Genomic DNA, 16,696 nt, shown 5'->3' on the forward strand with positions numbered 1-16,696 from the left:
AAAGCCCTCACAGAAAATTTAACCTTGAATAAGACAGACATATTGGTAAGCTTTGATATCTCCTCTTTGTTTACCAATATTCCCTTAATTGACACCTTATCTCTCTTAGAAAACGTTTTTCCCTCTGACATCTTAGATCTCTTTTCCTTTGCCATTAACTCTGAGTATTTCTCTTGGAACAACAAAATCTACAAGCAGATAGAGGGAACTGCCATGGGTTCCCCCCTCTCACCCCCCCCTTGCCAATTTCTATATGGAAGATTTCGAAAAACGAGCCATAGACTCAGCCCCACTCAAACCTTCTATCTGGCTAAGATATGTAGATGATGTGTTCTCTATTTGGCCTCATGGCCCAGACACGTTAGACTCCTTCCTCAGTCATCTCAATAGTCTACATCCAAGAATCCAGTTCACTATGGAAAAGGAAAAGAACAATTGTTTACCCTTCCAAGACACCTTAGTCACACGCCTGCCTAATGATACACTTACCTTCACCGTATACAGAAAACCTACACACACAGGCAGATACATTCACAAACTCTCCCACCACCACCCCTCTCAACAATATGGCATTATTAAAACTCTTACCAAGAGAGCCCACAATCTTTGTTCCAGTGGAACCGCCCTCACTACTGAGCTTAACCACATACACAGCACTTTTCTCTCCAATGGCTACAGCGATCACAGTTTCAAAAAAATAATCAACTCCTCCCCATTCCCCGTCCTTCTCGTCAACAAGATTTTAAAAATGCCATCACCATACCCTACATCCATGGCACATCCGAAAAAATAGCCAAGATACTAAAACAGTACAACCTACACACAGCATATAAGCCCCACTGCAAACTTGCTACCCTTATCCATTCTACGAAAGATCAGCTCCCTCCTCTCTCTCTGCCTGGAGTTTACAAAGTACCCTGTTCCTGTAAGCTGGCGTACTTTGGACAGACAGGCAGATCAGCATCCATCCGTCTAGAGGAACACAAGTCTTACATCTTCAAACACAACTATGGCCATTCAGGCTTGGCTGACCATGTTTTAGACACCACCCACAGGGTATCATGGAAGAAAACCACCATGCTCCACCACAGCAAATTCAAGAAAGAGAGACTTTTCTTAGAAGCAGCAGCAGCTCTCAAAAACCAACCAAATCTATAAATACAGTTGCATTAAGCTTCCGAAGATTTGGGAAACACTCATCACCAGAGTTCCCACCTTACATTCCAGGCCACCTACTACTGCCCTTAGAGGGTGCTCTACCTAGATAGAACTTTAGTGTCACCCACGTGGTTGGGCTTAGTATTGTTTGTTATTTGTGTATATGTTACATTAATTGTTTTTGTAATCCCCGTAGATGTCCTAGTGACTAGGACGAAATATAGGAAGTATTAAATTATATTTTAATTCTTTTTGAGTGTTATAAAAAATCCATTAAGCCTCCAACATGAAGATCTGATTTGGCTTGCATTTATCTCTTCCATTCTCCTAATCTTATCTTTCATACTTCTGCTCTCATTCACAAGACATTCCACCTTCTCTTTCAGCTCATCTATCTCCCTCTGCAGGTCAGTCACTCTATCTAAATTCACTCTCCCAAACAAAACCATCTCCTAAACTTTCACAGTCACTCACGCCTTCCACACTATCAACTATTATTTTCTCATTCATGTATATATATTTTTCATTCTCTCCTATCGCACTACTTGTCTTCCTACATTCATTCCCCATTCCTGGAACAACAAAGTCCGATATTGATATTTTGAATGCACTTATTTCCTCCCACTGCCTGCATTTTGCGTACATACACTCTCCGCTCTCTTTCACAAGCCACATATCCAATTCCAATTCCCAAGATGCATACATGCCGCAAGTACTGCATGCCACAAAGTCCCTTATGATATTGCTTATCATAGAGTTCTTAAATGGCGGAGGACTTGGTGATACGCCACTTGCGACTGCAGCTGAATCCGCCATCATTCCTTACTGCCGAGTAGCGTAATCGTTAATTATTCAATTAATAAATTCCGTTAAATAAATAAGAAAAAAGTACAAACAATTACAAGCAAAACAAAACATTTAAGTACACTAAATAAAATGAAATATAACTAAATACAGTCATGAAAACTTACCTTCGTTTTGTCTTCCACCGTTATGCATTCGATTCCGACGGTAACCAAAATATATTATATCGCGACAGCAACTAACTATATATGCAATTCATTAAGTAGAAAAATAAACAGCGTGTATACTTCTAATGGAAAGTATACTGAAATATATATAATGATTTATAAAAAATTAATAAATATACTGTTAATGACTCATTCAGTAACAGTATATTTATTAATTTTTATATATATCATTATATATATTTCAGTATACTTTCCATTAGAAGTAGACACCCTGTTTATTTTTCTGATTAATGAATTGCATATGCAGACTGCAAATCCCAAACATTTAAAGTATCGTTTCTTCATGATCTGCCTCCAGTTTAAATGGCATTACCATAAATTGTCACATTCCAAATATCTTCAAATGTTTTTATTCTACCCAATATTTTATCTTAATTCAAGTCTGCTCTAGAAAACAGCAGACTTGAAGCTATTTAAGTTTGTTTTAAGATATAATAATAAATTTAAGACATAAAGGTACTACCTAGGTTAAATAAAGTGCTAATTTAATGTAACTTTTCCGAGAACCATCAAATCATCCTTAACAGGAGTTTCCTTTAGTTGCAATTCATGTATGTGAATGCTATTTAAATTCAAGGTATTTTACCATTTTACTATTTCTGCTTCTCAATCAGAAACCTAAAAATACAAATATATGGAACACTACTTTCCCAAAAGTTAAGCAAGTTTGAGCATGGTTAGTAGTTTGAAGGAAATCAATCGTTGGCACACTCAATCTCGATTATTATGTGACACCTCCATGGAGTCCAAAGACTCGTCGAGGAAGAGTGTGCCAACAGCTTCGAACGATTGTCTCCTTCCAACTACTAACCGTGCTCAAACTTGCTTAACTTTTTGCTGAGCCATTAGTAGCAGAGGCTCTACCAATTGACCTTTAGCTCACGATTGTTTGCATTCTTACTGATTCAGTTTTTCACTAGAGTTGTGGCTAATGTAGGAGATATGGATAACTGTAAAACATAAATAATCTTAAACTTCATATTTTATTGCAGTTTTTAAATATAATTTACTCTACAGTTGCTCTTTCTATATTATTATTAATATCTGTTCTCCATGTAGTCAAAGGACTACACAGAGGTCTATATTCTTTCATGCCAAAAGATCGAGCTCTGCCTTGAACCCATTCAGTTTCTGCACTCACCACACTTTCAGGACAATGCATTCCACTCACCAATCACTATGCAAAGAACCTGCTTCTCACTCCCTTGCTCACGCCCTCCTTATACAGCTTCCATGGATGGCTTCTGGTTCTCCCTTGCTTCCTTCTAGTTAATGAATATCTTCTCTGCATTAATCTGGTAACAACTCCTCACCAACTCATGTCTCAATCATATCCTCTCTTCTTCTATTCAGAAGGTTCTGTATAAGTTCATTCCCCCAATCTCTCCCCATATTTGACAGTAACTTTCTCTAGACTTCCTCAAATACATCCTCATTCTCCTGAAAACTAGGAGACTAAATCTGTACATAGTAGTATGTACAGATTTAGTATATATGTGGCCTAATCAAAGCCTTATACAGGGGAACCGTAATCTCTTTACTTGTCAATGACCTCATTATTATCATAATCTGTTGGGATGTTGTTACAATTTTATCAATGTAGCCCCTAAAGTCTTTGTCCATCATCACTCCCAGATCTCTCATCTCCTTCAGAATTTCTTCATTAATTGCATACTCTGCATCTCAACCTTGTTTACCGTATTTCAAGACTTGAACACTGCAACATTAAACTGAAAACTCCACTCATTGCCACTTGCATCAGCAAACAGTTTTACATCTCCAGTCCCAAATCGGATTCCTGTGGTATTTTGCTAGCGATCTTCCTCTTTTGGGATTCCACTGCTCCATATATACAACCTGCTGATACCTATCTGACAGCCAATGAGTTATCTGACTTACTACTTTGTTATCTAATCCCATCTGTTTCAGTTTAGCTACTAGCTTGTAATGTAGCAGTCTATCAAAGGCTTTTAAAAAATCGAAGTACACCACTACATATGCATCAGTTTTATCAAGTGAATTTGTCACCGTGTTGTAATACATAAGCGGATTGCTGAAAAACTATCAACCCATTTTTGAATCCTAGTCCTTATCAACTTCTCTAATATCTTGACAACAATCTCAAACACACACATTGCCTATAATTTGTAGCCTTAGTCTTAACCCCCCTCCACATCTATTACGAAGTACAACAATTACCCCCATTTTCCATTCCTTTGGGACTTGCCCTGTTGCAAGACTCATGTTAAATAGTTTTCAAAGGTACCATTAATTCCATAGGCATTCCCTCAAGATATGTGGTGATATACCACCAAATGCTGTTGCCTTATTATCATGAAGTTTACTTAATTCCTCATACTTCCTGCTCATTCACAATCAGTCCCTCCTCTGTCATACTGTCTACACTCCAGCAGTGGGAAGATGAAATACACTAATAAACTGATCATTGAATAATTCAATTATATCCTCTGCATTGGTTACCAGTCTGCCATTGTCATCAACTAGCATCATCATCCTCTGATAGTGATTTTGCCTTCTACTTGTCACATATCTAACTCCTCATACTGCACGTTTGCTTCCTTTACCATCCAACATATATCCCTTCTTTATAAAAGTTCTCATATGATTGGCTGCCACCTTTTGATCACTTTATGGTTAATCTTTACAACCAGAAGAAGATTAGACACTTCATTCACAATCACCTACTCGGATGATATAACCAGATCTAAAACTTAACCCTTGTGTGTCCTCTGTTAATGCTGTCTAAGATTGTTATCCCTTAGGAACTCAAAATTCATTCTCCTTATTCCCTGTTGCTATCTCTTCATTTCATATTTTCATAGTTGAAATAACTCATAATGATCAGCCTTTGCTTGCTCATTAAGCCAGGTTATATATTTCACATTCCTTGGCCTGTAGCAACACCCTAACAGATATCTCATTCTATCTACCTCCACTTCACACCATACTGATTCAAAACCATTGCCAATTTTTTCTCCTTGAATCTCAACCTTGCTTGGACATGATTCATCTGCTATCAATAACACTCCCCCTCTCTCTCTCTCTTCTTGCCTTGACTATCTTCACAAAAAACATCATATCCCTCCATTTCGATTCCCATCAAGATGTCATCCTCATCTAACCATGTTTCACTTATTCCAACTATTTTCTGGCACATAAACTCACTCAATGCAACAATTTCATCTTGCTTATTTCTGACACTTCTGTCATTCATAAATAAATAATTCATTTCTTGGTCTATAACCAGTCCTATTAATGCTGCCCACCCCTCCCATCTGCAACTTCTCCTCACCTGCTACCGTCTGCTCATCTTCTTCCTCACATAGCCTCCTAGACTAAACGCCCCCTTGTATTACTGCCCAGTCCATTCCTATGCTGACCATCCACATAACCACTTTTAGAATCCATCATGTTTTCCTGGCCACCTCTAATATTTGTACAGATTATTGAATCAGATAATCTGTAATGTTTGCTGGTCTTCAAGATCACATATTACAAATTACCTTGAAAGATTACAGATAACAAGAAAAGTTGCTAAATTGGCACACTAAGACCAGACCATATCTGGGCATAAAGCAAGAAATGTTCTCTGAAACTGTTCAAATTAAACATATTTGGTCGTTTGAAAGTTAAGCATAAAAAACTTATAGTTTAATACTGATCATATATAAAATAAGATAAATAACAAGATAAAATTCACTCTGGAAGTTGAAAACAACAACCATCTGCATTTTCTAGACATCTTGATAAAAAGACAATCAAATAGTGTCAATTTATCTATTTACAGAAAGCCGACAGACACTGGAAGATACCTTCATTATACTTCTAACCATCACAAGACACACAAACTAAGCATTATCCATATGCTGAAAAATAGAGCATGTAAGTTTATATCAGAAGAGGGGGATACACAGACTGAAATCTCAATAATAGCCAAAACATCATCAAAAAATATCTGTACGGTGACAATCCCAGACAAGAAGAACCAAACTCCCAGCACATTTCTACTGTAGTGATTCCCTTCAAGTCAATTTTTATCAAATAGCCAGAATACTAAAAGCCCACAACATCAGAGTGATCTTCAAACCAACCACCAGCATCAAACATTTTTTTAGGATCACCAAAAGACAAGGTGTCATTCTACAAATATCCAGGAGTATATTACATTCCTTGCTCCTGTGGTCTCGCCTACATCGGACAAACTTCACGGAGTTTGGAGATCAGACAGAGAGAGCACGTTGGTGATGTAAACCACAACAGAAGTATTTCTTCCGGCTTAGCACATCATTTCTGTACGTCTAACCACATGATAGTGGCAAAATAGCTCCATGCCATATTTAGACGACGATTATAGACATAGTTTATTCAAGGAAGCCGCAGTAGTGTTAAAAACTGGTGGAAACCTCAACAGAAATCAGGGTACTATTAACAGTTCATGGAAAAACCTCATCCTCTCTCTAAATCCATCTGAACTACAGCTAGCTGGTAATCACATTATGCGTTTACAACAAACACGCATGCGTGATAGTGATTAAGAACAATAAGTCCACTCTGTCACGTGAATGTGCAACCTTAGCTACTACCGTGTTTACAACGTTTTTATGTTCCTTTCAATTTGCATTTACTAGTATTTTTTATACTTTTCTGTCAACGCCTTGAAAAAGCTAGACAGTTTGCTAGCGAAACTGGTAGGCAAAGAATGTTAAAATATTTGTATATGGTCAGTATTAAACAATAAGTTTTTTATGCTTAAATGTTCTCTTACTTCTTCCTGCTTTTATGAACCAAATATTCTGTATATATATTTTTTTTTTTTCTAGTGCATAATTTTATGATTCAAATACTTACTAACTTAAATAATCATGCTCTGATAATTTGCAAATCAAATAACCTACACCCAGATAATGGAAAGTGTACTATATTTTAAATAACACTTCTGTACTGTTAGAGCACATTATCAGTGTGAAACATGAACCTTAACTAAGTGGATATTGTTTCAAAATATACTATTTTGAGACTAAAATGTCAGAAGAATCTGGAATTGGGAAAGAGATGAACTGACAGGAGAATAGAAGATTGCATAATTAAAACAAACAAAAAGCATGTGTGTGTTGTTGTTATTATTAATTTGTTACCTTTCATGGAGTCAGTAGACTCATCATGGATGACCTACTCGACCAGTAACATGCCTGTCATAATGAGCTTCGAAGTTATGCTACCTGCATTCACAATGTGCACCAGCAGTACATTCCACTCACTAACAACTCTCCATATAAAAAATCTACTCCTCACACCCTTCTTCACCATATCTTTATACAACATTCAGGAATGCCTCTCGTTCTTAATATCCATTCTTTTTATAATTTCTACTTTATTAATCTGATAGAATCCCTTAACTAATTTGAAGGTCTCTATCATATATCCTATCCACCAATCTTGGTAATTCACATTCAAATGCTCTTTAACTAACATTCCAGAGTCCTGAAATCACTTTGGTTATTCATCTTTGGACTCTCTCTAGTGTTTCCACATCACAATGAAAATTATGTGACCAATTCTGAGCAGAGTAATCCATATGTGGTCTAACATTGCTTTCCATAGAGGCACCACTACCTCCTTGTCCCTACATGTCAGTGTAATTTTTATCATAGCAGCAATCTTTGCAACACTTGTAATGTGCCCTGGGAACTTCTTCAGTCCACTGTCTTCCATCACTCCAAGATCCCAAATCTCATCTACTTCCTGAAGTACAGCTTCACCAATACAGTACAGAGCCTTATAATCTCTATAAATGTAACACTTTGCTGCATTTATTAACATTAAACTGCACCCCACTAATCTGTCCACACCAGAAATCTATTAAAATCTTCCTGTAGAGAATTAACATAAGCACTAATGTTAATTCTCTATTACTGATAATTCTAACTTTGCATCATTGGCAAACATTTGAAGATACCCAGTCAATATGCATGAAATATTATTAACAAATAAGTTAACCAGTAGAGGCCCAAGAACAGAACCCTGAGACATGCCAAGGGTAACCTTCCTTTTCTGAGACACTGCTCCATCATATACAACTTGCTGGTATCTTTCAGAAAACTAATCTTCACTCCACCTAACCAATCTAATTCCATCTTCTACAGCTTATACATCAATCTGTCATGTGGCACTCTATCAGATGCCTTTACAAAGTCCAAAGAAATCATTGTATATGAATCTCCCTTATCCAACACATTCGACACCTTATCATTAAACATAACCAGATTGCTAAAACAAGACCTGTCCTTCACAAACCCATACAGACCCTCATAGAAAATCCTATGTCCATCAACCCAATCTTGCATTTGATTCCTAACCAATTTTTCCAACACTTTGATCACACTTTGACTTAGATATGCAGACTGGTCTATAACTGAAACCTTCTTTTCTCAACATGCTTAGTGCTGTGAGGACATCATGTTGGAGGCTTAATGGATTGTATACAGCACTCAGAAAGGATTAAAGAGAATTTAATACTCCCTATATTTCGTTTCCATCACTGAGACATCTTCAGGGATTACAAAAAAATACTAATGTAATAACATTTACACAAATACCACACAATACTATGCCAACCACTTGGGTGACTCAAGTCCTATCAAGATGGAGTGCCCTCTATGGGCAGTTGTAAGTGGCCTGGAATGTAAGGTGGGATCTCTGAAGTATTTCCCAATTCTTAGGAAGCTTAATGCAACCATATTTATTTAGATTTGGTTGATTTTTGAGAGCTGCTGCAGATTCTAAAAATAGTCTCTCTTTTTTGAATTTGCTGTGATGGAGCATGATGGTTTTTTTCCATGAGATCCTGTGGGTTGTATTCAAGACTTGGTCAACCAGGCATGACTGACCATAGTCGTGGTTGCAAATGTATGACTTGTGTTCCTCTAGGCAGATGGTTGCTGAACTGCCTGTCTGTCCAAAGTATGCTAGCTTACAGGAACAGGAGAGGAGGGAGCTGATCTTTTGTAGAATGGATAAGGGTAGTAAGTTTGTGGTTGGGCTTAAATGCTGTGTGTAGGTTGTACTTTATTAAAATCTTAGCTATTTTTTCTGTTGTCACAGATGTAGGGTATGGTGACGACATTTCTAAACTCTTTCTGAAAAGAAGGTGGGGGGAGGGAACTGATTATTTTTTTAATACTGTGATCGCTGTAGCCATTGGAGAGGAAGGTGTTGTGCATGTGGTCGAGCTCAGTTGCAAGGGCGGTTCCACTGGGACAAAGATTGTGGGCTCTCGTGGTTAGAGTTTTAATAATACCATATTATTTAGCAGGGTGGTAGTGGTGGGAGAGGTTGTGAATGTATCTGCCTGTGTGCGTAGGTTTTCTATATACAATGAAGGAAAGTGTACCATTAGGAAGGCGTGTAACTAACGTGTCTAGGAAGGGTAAACTATTGTTCTTTTCCTTTTCCATAGTATACTGGATTCTTGGATGTAGGCTGTTGAGGTGACTGAGGAAGGAGTCTAATGTGTCTGGGCCATGAGGCCAAATAGAAAACACATCTACATATATTACCAGATAGGTTTGAGAGGGGCTGAGTCTATGGCTCATTTTTCTAAATTTTCCATATAAAAATTGGCAAGAGGAGGAGATGGGGAGGGGAACCCATGGTGGTTCCCTCTATCTGCTTGTAGATTTTTTCTTCCAAGAAAAATAACCAGAATTGGTGGCAAAGGAAAAGAGATCTAAGATGTCAGAAGGAAAGCCGTTTTCTAAGATTTTAAAAAAGTAATACCTACACACAGTATTTAAGCTCCACCGCAAACTTACTACCCTTATCTGCTCTACAAAAGATCAGCTTCGTCCTTTCTGTGCCTGGAGTTTATAAAGTACCCTGTTCCTGTAAGCTAGCGTACTTTGGACAGACAGGCAGATCAGCAACTATTTGCCTAGAGGAACATAAGTCATAACATCTGCAACCACGACTATGGTCAGTCAGGCCTGGCTGACCATGTCTTGGATACAACCCACAGGATCTCATGGGGAAAAAACCCCCTTGTTGGCTTAGTATTATGTGGTATTTGTGTAGATGTTACATTAGCTTTTTTTTTTTTTTTTTTGTAATTCCTGAAGATGTCTCAATGACTGAGATGAAATATAGGAAGTATTAAATTCTGTTTTAATCCTTTCTGAGTGCTGTATACAATCCATTAAGCCTCCAACATAATGCTTATGGAGAGGTATTAATTTTGCCTTTTTTCCACTCCTTAAGAACCTTCCCCACTGCAAGACTAAATAATCAGGTGAAGGGCATGGCTAACTCTTTTGCACATTCTTTAAAAATACATGGTGATATGTCATTCATTCCTACAGCTTTATTAACATCTAACCTATGCAATACTTGATACACCTTTAATTCTCCTAATCCTTGCCTCCCTTCTATATGTTGCACAGCATCATTCACACCACTAAAATATATATATTGAAGTGTTTATTAAATAATTTCACTATATCATTTGTTATGGTTACTCTTCTACCATATTTATCCATCAGTGTTAACTTGCCATTATTATTTTTTCTCTTGCTTGCCACATTAGCAGAAAAATTCCCTTGGGTTAGATTTAACCTCACTGGCCAATTTCCTCTCATATTCTATTTTTTCTTTTTAACCATGCTTGTCTTCATATATATATATATATATATATATATATATATGAAGCATGAGATGGAAAAAATATAAGAATTAAGAAGAGCAAAATGAAAATTATTCGATAAGATGGTGGACTTTGTGTGTCAAGTAGTAATAGGTGTACATTTCATGTTCTGCATTTTTCTTTGCTCAAGTCAGCAAAACCTATACTTTCCTACAAATATTTGTGGATGATTCAGATTTGTTGTCTGTTTCGAAACACACTCCTTTTATTAACATTCAGAGTATAACTGTGAGATCTGAAATTTTCACAGTAATTATGAAAAGAACAACTAACTTGGAAATTTTCACAGTAATTATGAATAAGAACAACTAACTTGGAAGTGAGAATCTACAGTGTCAATATTACTAGTGGCTAAACAGAATAATTAACTTTTATTTAAGTTTATTTCAAGTTGAAATAATTTCTCTAACTGAAAAATATATTTAACAAACTTTGTCTCCTTTTGTTTTTCAGCACATTATAAATAGAGTTAAAGAAAATGAAAAAGAACTGAATTCTAAAGGACAGCTACAAACCTTAGATTCAGGTATTTCACCTCTTCCTAAAGATACATTTTGGAAAGATCTTGAGGAAGGAAGAATTAATGTATTTGAACAAGATATGTACAGTAAAGTTAAGGGAAGAGCTGCTCGTGCTATACCCCAGCAGAAATCTGAAAATGTAGAACATGGTCAAGCTTTAAAAACACGATCTTCAAGTCATTATGCAAAGAAAGTTTCTACAGGATCAAAATCAAAAAGACAAGGTGAAAAGTCCAAAGCAAGAAGAAAATCATGTAGAAGATCAAAAAAAGATAAAAAACATTCATTCTCAAATCAAATGCTGGATAGTACGTGTGAGCAAGAAAAATTAACCTTAACTGGCAATCATTGTATGGAATTGTGCGGTAATGACATTCTCAATAATTCTCTTATTACAGAAGATAAACATTCTATAGATCAAGAAATATCTGAGGTTATACCAGATGAAATTTTTTCTGACTTTCAGAAACTAGAAGAAGAATCAAAAGATAACATCAAAGATACCTCAAATTTCAGTGACTCTTCCATAATAGCAACGTTGAGTGAAATTCTGGAGATTGGTAAATCAATCTGTGGTGAATCTTCCAGTGACAGTATACCTCAACAGATTGAATCATTGGACAGTGCAGAAGCTAATTGTAACCATACTGGATCAGTGGATGATGTAATGGTGAGATGTTACACTAACATTAGAAATAAGAATAACATGTATAGTCTTTTAGCTATGATTTTTTTTAATGTCCAAAATACTTGGTTAATATAAATTATACAAAAGTGAAATGTAGAGCATGATCTGGTCAGATGTATTATTAGAAGTTTTTTCATGTTGATGTCACATTTAGTTTAAAAGAAAGAATTCCATAAAAGGAAAGTCTCATTTTTATCATCCAGAAAATATCATGAAAACTGATAGCAATATTTTACAGTGGGTTAGTTAACAAACTGTCAGCTTTCTAAAGAATAATTTCAGAGGCATTTGTGGCATAATTGATATCACGTAATACTTAAGGCAGTGCATGATAATATGAATCATGTTTTGGATACTGAATAACCAACTTCAATGATATTATGCAAATTCAAAACAAAGCTCATTACTATATTTTCTATTAACTGTTCATGACCAGAGCCACATGGTAGAAGGATGATATTAAACTTCCTCAGATTCCCAATATGTGCCCTTGGGAAGACGAAGGGGGGGGTGTACAGGATATTATAATAGTCCTACACATACTGGCCACTGAATTAGAAACTTTTTTTATGGAGATTGGTATATATGTGGTGAATCTTCCACTGACAGATGGATTGCATCTATATCTACAACATAGCAGACAGTTCTTTAATCATGCTACTGGCCAAGACATCTATAGACGTCAAGGTTATCATGGATGCGAAGTGCATATTAAAATTGTAATACCATTGATATTACATTGAAATATATGATGGATACGAAGTGTATGAGGATGCGTATTTGATCCATAATGACCGGTAAGGTGGTTAACTGGCTCATATTTGACAGAAGAGGACTTTGCTCCTGGATCTGTTTTTCTAACATGTCCCATATGTTCTCAATGGGAGTTCAGATCCAGGCCATTGTGGTGACAATGGAAGATGGTGGAAATCGTTGAACCATTCTTCCGTGATAAACAGTAGCATTGTTGTCCATGAAACTGTCACTTGCTAGATTTAAAAAAAAAATAATAAAAATCAACATTGCTTGATTGGCAACAATTTTCAGATATCCCATGGACACCTGATCTTCCAGCAGTATCAGAGGACTTGTCCCATAGCAACAGAACATGTTTGACATCATGACACCACCTCAAGAATTGTGAGTTGTTTACAACGCAAGCTTGGTTCATTGCTTCATGAGGCTCCCATCGAACTCTCTGCCTATCATTGGTACAGAACAAGGTGTACTGTGACTCATTGGACCATGACCCCCCCCAGTGCCAAGTCACCGTGTTCCTGACACCATGGTAGATGACTTTCTGGTTCTTCGGAGAAATTAATGGTTTCTGTATAGGCATATGACTACCAATACCGATCCTTTTCAATTCCCTGCACATAGTTCAGTGAGATATGGTTTGGCAACAGTCTTCATTAAATGCTTTGGTTAATTGCTAGTACACAGAAGTTTTGTTTGTCCCTACAAGCTTACAAGCTTTTTCAGATGACAGTGATCTTGTTCCTGACAGACAGTCTTAGGACCACAGTTATGCTTCTTAGACAAGCAATGCAGGCTATTTTTCTACTGATTAAACGCCCAGGAATCTCGCTTTCTGAGAAACCAGTCAGCTCTGCTATTTTCAAAATCATGGCTCCAGCCAGACAGGCACCCACAATAAGCCCTTTATTGAACTCCAAAAGATCCTTTGTTTTTTCCCATTGTAATGAATGCTATTTATTATTATTGACCAGCAGCTTTCTTATATAGTTGCCTAGAATACATGATGATGCACGTGAACAAGTAGTTTTCGTGTATATTGTATGATATTTACATACCTCTGCATGAAAGTTTCTAATTCAGTGGTTCGTGTGTGTAGAGTTTATGTCATTACTAACTTCCTATCAACAATTTTCCTCCACTTAATTTATCAGTCAGGACTCCAGTATTATCAGACCTTATATTTTGGTCTTCTAAGGCACTTTTTACTGTATCAGTCTGCCTAGATCTTTGTCTTCCTCTGGGATTTTTTCTTGCTATCCTGGCAAATACACTTTTTTTGCTAATATTTTCTCTCATATTTGATTTGTGATTTTTGCTACCTGAGATTAGCTCTGCTAATCTTTCTCAGAACTTTATCTGTGGCCCCCCAGTCTTTGATCAGGTGTTTTCTAACCCAGCTCTTGGATCCATAAATTAATTTTTAAGTGTTAAACCATAAGTTAGTTGTTAAATTGGTTCGAACACTGTCTTGTATACAGCTAGTTTCATGTTTTGACTAATTTCTCTCTTATTCCATATAAAATTATTCAACTGACCTCTACCATACTAACTTTGCTAGTTGTGTTGTCTATTTCCATATTTAATAGCATCTTCAATAAAATTTTTTATTTTGTTTTATAGTTTCTCTATTCATGATGTATTTTATATTTCTGGTGTTTCTGCCTATTTTGTCTGCTTTTTATTGCTAATTTGCATACCAAATTTATTACAACAGGTTATTAAGTTTGGTTAGGGAATACTGTAGACGTGTATTGGATTTATTTATGAGTATAAACATCTGCATAAAGTAAAGAGCTAAGATCATCATCTCCAATTTTGATATCAGGTTTAATGCTACTTTCTTTTACATTGTAATCCATGTAGATCAGCGGTTCTACCGCCCCCTCCCAGTGCACCTGGGGGGTGAGGTACTACCTGGGCGGTAGTACCTCCCCCCCAGGTGCACTGGGAGCGCTGAAGAGGGTAGTAAGTGTTATAATATTACTAAAAATACTAATTTAGAATTTTTATTGTACATTGAAAGTTAAGTAATTGGACAACTTTTTGGTCAGAATTTTCAACATTGAAAATAATTAATTTGGACTATTAGCTGAATCCACTACTTTTATAAGCTTTATTTGCTACTTTTCATAACACCTATATGACAACCCTGGTTTGTAGTTTATATCTGGCCCATGGTATCATGTGGGCACTTCGTTTATATTGTGTAGCACCGTAGCCCATTAAAATGAGTGAAAAAAGAAAGTATCATCAATATTCAAGTGAATATTTAAAATATGAGGTTATTATGTGTATAAATAATGAGCAGTTACTAATATGTTTAATATGGGGAAAAAAAACTTTCTCAAACAAAGGAATGAAGCCTTCAAGAATGATTGAGCATTTAAGAGCAAAGCATCCAAATAAAGCAAAAAAAGATGTGGAGTACTTTAGCGAATTAAAGACTAAATTTATAAATCATCTTGGACTTTAAAGAGTTGATTGCAAAACAAAGTAACCAACAAGAGAAGAGACTTGTCTTACAAACTTTCAAAATGAATTGCGAAATGTGGAAAGCCATATACTATTGGTTGGCAAAACTCATCTTACCAGCTATAAATGAAGTTTTAGATACGATGATTGGCCCAGGTAAAAGTAATATCCCTTTGTCAGTTCCTTTCAGTAATAGTTCAGTATCAACAAGAATTGACGAAATGGCAAATGACATTGAAAAAAAATAACTTTGATGATTTAAAAACCATAGAATTTTCTTTGCAATTCTTCATAGACAGCACTTTGTTAGCGGGAGACTACATAAGACTTTGGATGATGTTATTAAATCAGTGAATAAAATAAAAGCCCAGTCATTGGATACCCATATTTTTCGGGAACTTTGCCATGAAAATGAAGAATTTGAGCATCTTTTGCCTCATGCTGAAATTAGATGGCTCTCAAATGGAAACTGCCTGTGACGCTTTAATGATCTCTACGATACTGTTTTGGAATTTCTTAATTCACATGATGAGAATATGTGTAATGTTCTAAAAAAAGGTAAAGGTTGATGTTGCATATCTTTCCGATATTTTCACAAATTAAATGAGGTTAACACCAAATTGCAGGGAAGCAACATGAATCTTATTAAAGCAAAGGGAATTATAAATGCTTTTATCAGCAAATTAACATTCTCCAAGCAGAGTATTGCAAAATGAGATTTTCTGCATTTCCTAAATCTAGAAATAATAGATGATTTAATATTAGATACAGATTTTGATTGTTATTGTTCACATCTTCTGACACTGAAAGAAGACGATGATCAGATTCAAAGACTTTGATGAGCTTAAAATATCGAATTGGATCATAAATCTATTTCTTTCTAATGCCACTTCTGTTCATCCAAATTTGTGTCAAGAATTTATTGACATAAAAAATGATTTTGAAGCTCAAGTTCGATTCATCAATGTGAGTATGTAAGATTCTTGCCAAACATGTAATGCAAGTATTCTCAGCTTTGGCAAGAAATAAAATTACTGCTCATTAAGTTTCCTTCTTCTTCATACTTGGTTGAGAAAGGATTCAACATCGTGTTGCAGTTGTTAGCTAAGCAGCGAAATAGATTGGAAATAAGTGAAAGAGGAGACTCGAGACTGTTCGTCAAACATTGAACCTAAGATCGAAAAATTAGCAGGATCTCATCAAGCTTAGGGTAGCCATTAATGATTGGCTTATTAAATACATTAAGTTTACATCTTTTTTGAGTAAAAATTAATGTATCAGTCATTAATTTTTAATTAACTATCAGTTCAAATATGTTGATGGCAATTTAGGTTTACCTAATAATATATTA

At 36.0% G+C, this 16,696-nt stretch overlaps 1 protein-coding gene across 1 annotated transcript in view; it reads left to right on the top strand.

Annotated features, from left to right (window-relative positions):
- The window catches only part of LOC150095987 (uncharacterized), a 340,717-nt gene that overhangs the window by 73,000 nt on the left and 251,021 nt on the right, over nt 1-16,696 (top strand). Inside the window, exon 3 of the mRNA XM_090409460.1 lies at nt 11,359-12,096. Coding sequence (XP_090265586.1) covers nt 11,359-12,096 — 738 coding nt within the window. The remainder of the gene's footprint in view (nt 1-11,358; nt 12,097-16,696) is intronic.

This window comes from Typopeltis vanoorti, chromosome 19, assembly GCF_054136105.1.
Source record: "Typopeltis vanoorti isolate ZY-2024b chromosome 19, IOZ_Tvanoo_1.0, whole genome shotgun sequence".
Lineage (NCBI taxonomy): Eukaryota > Metazoa > Arthropoda > Arachnida > Uropygi > Thelyphonidae > Typopeltis > Typopeltis vanoorti.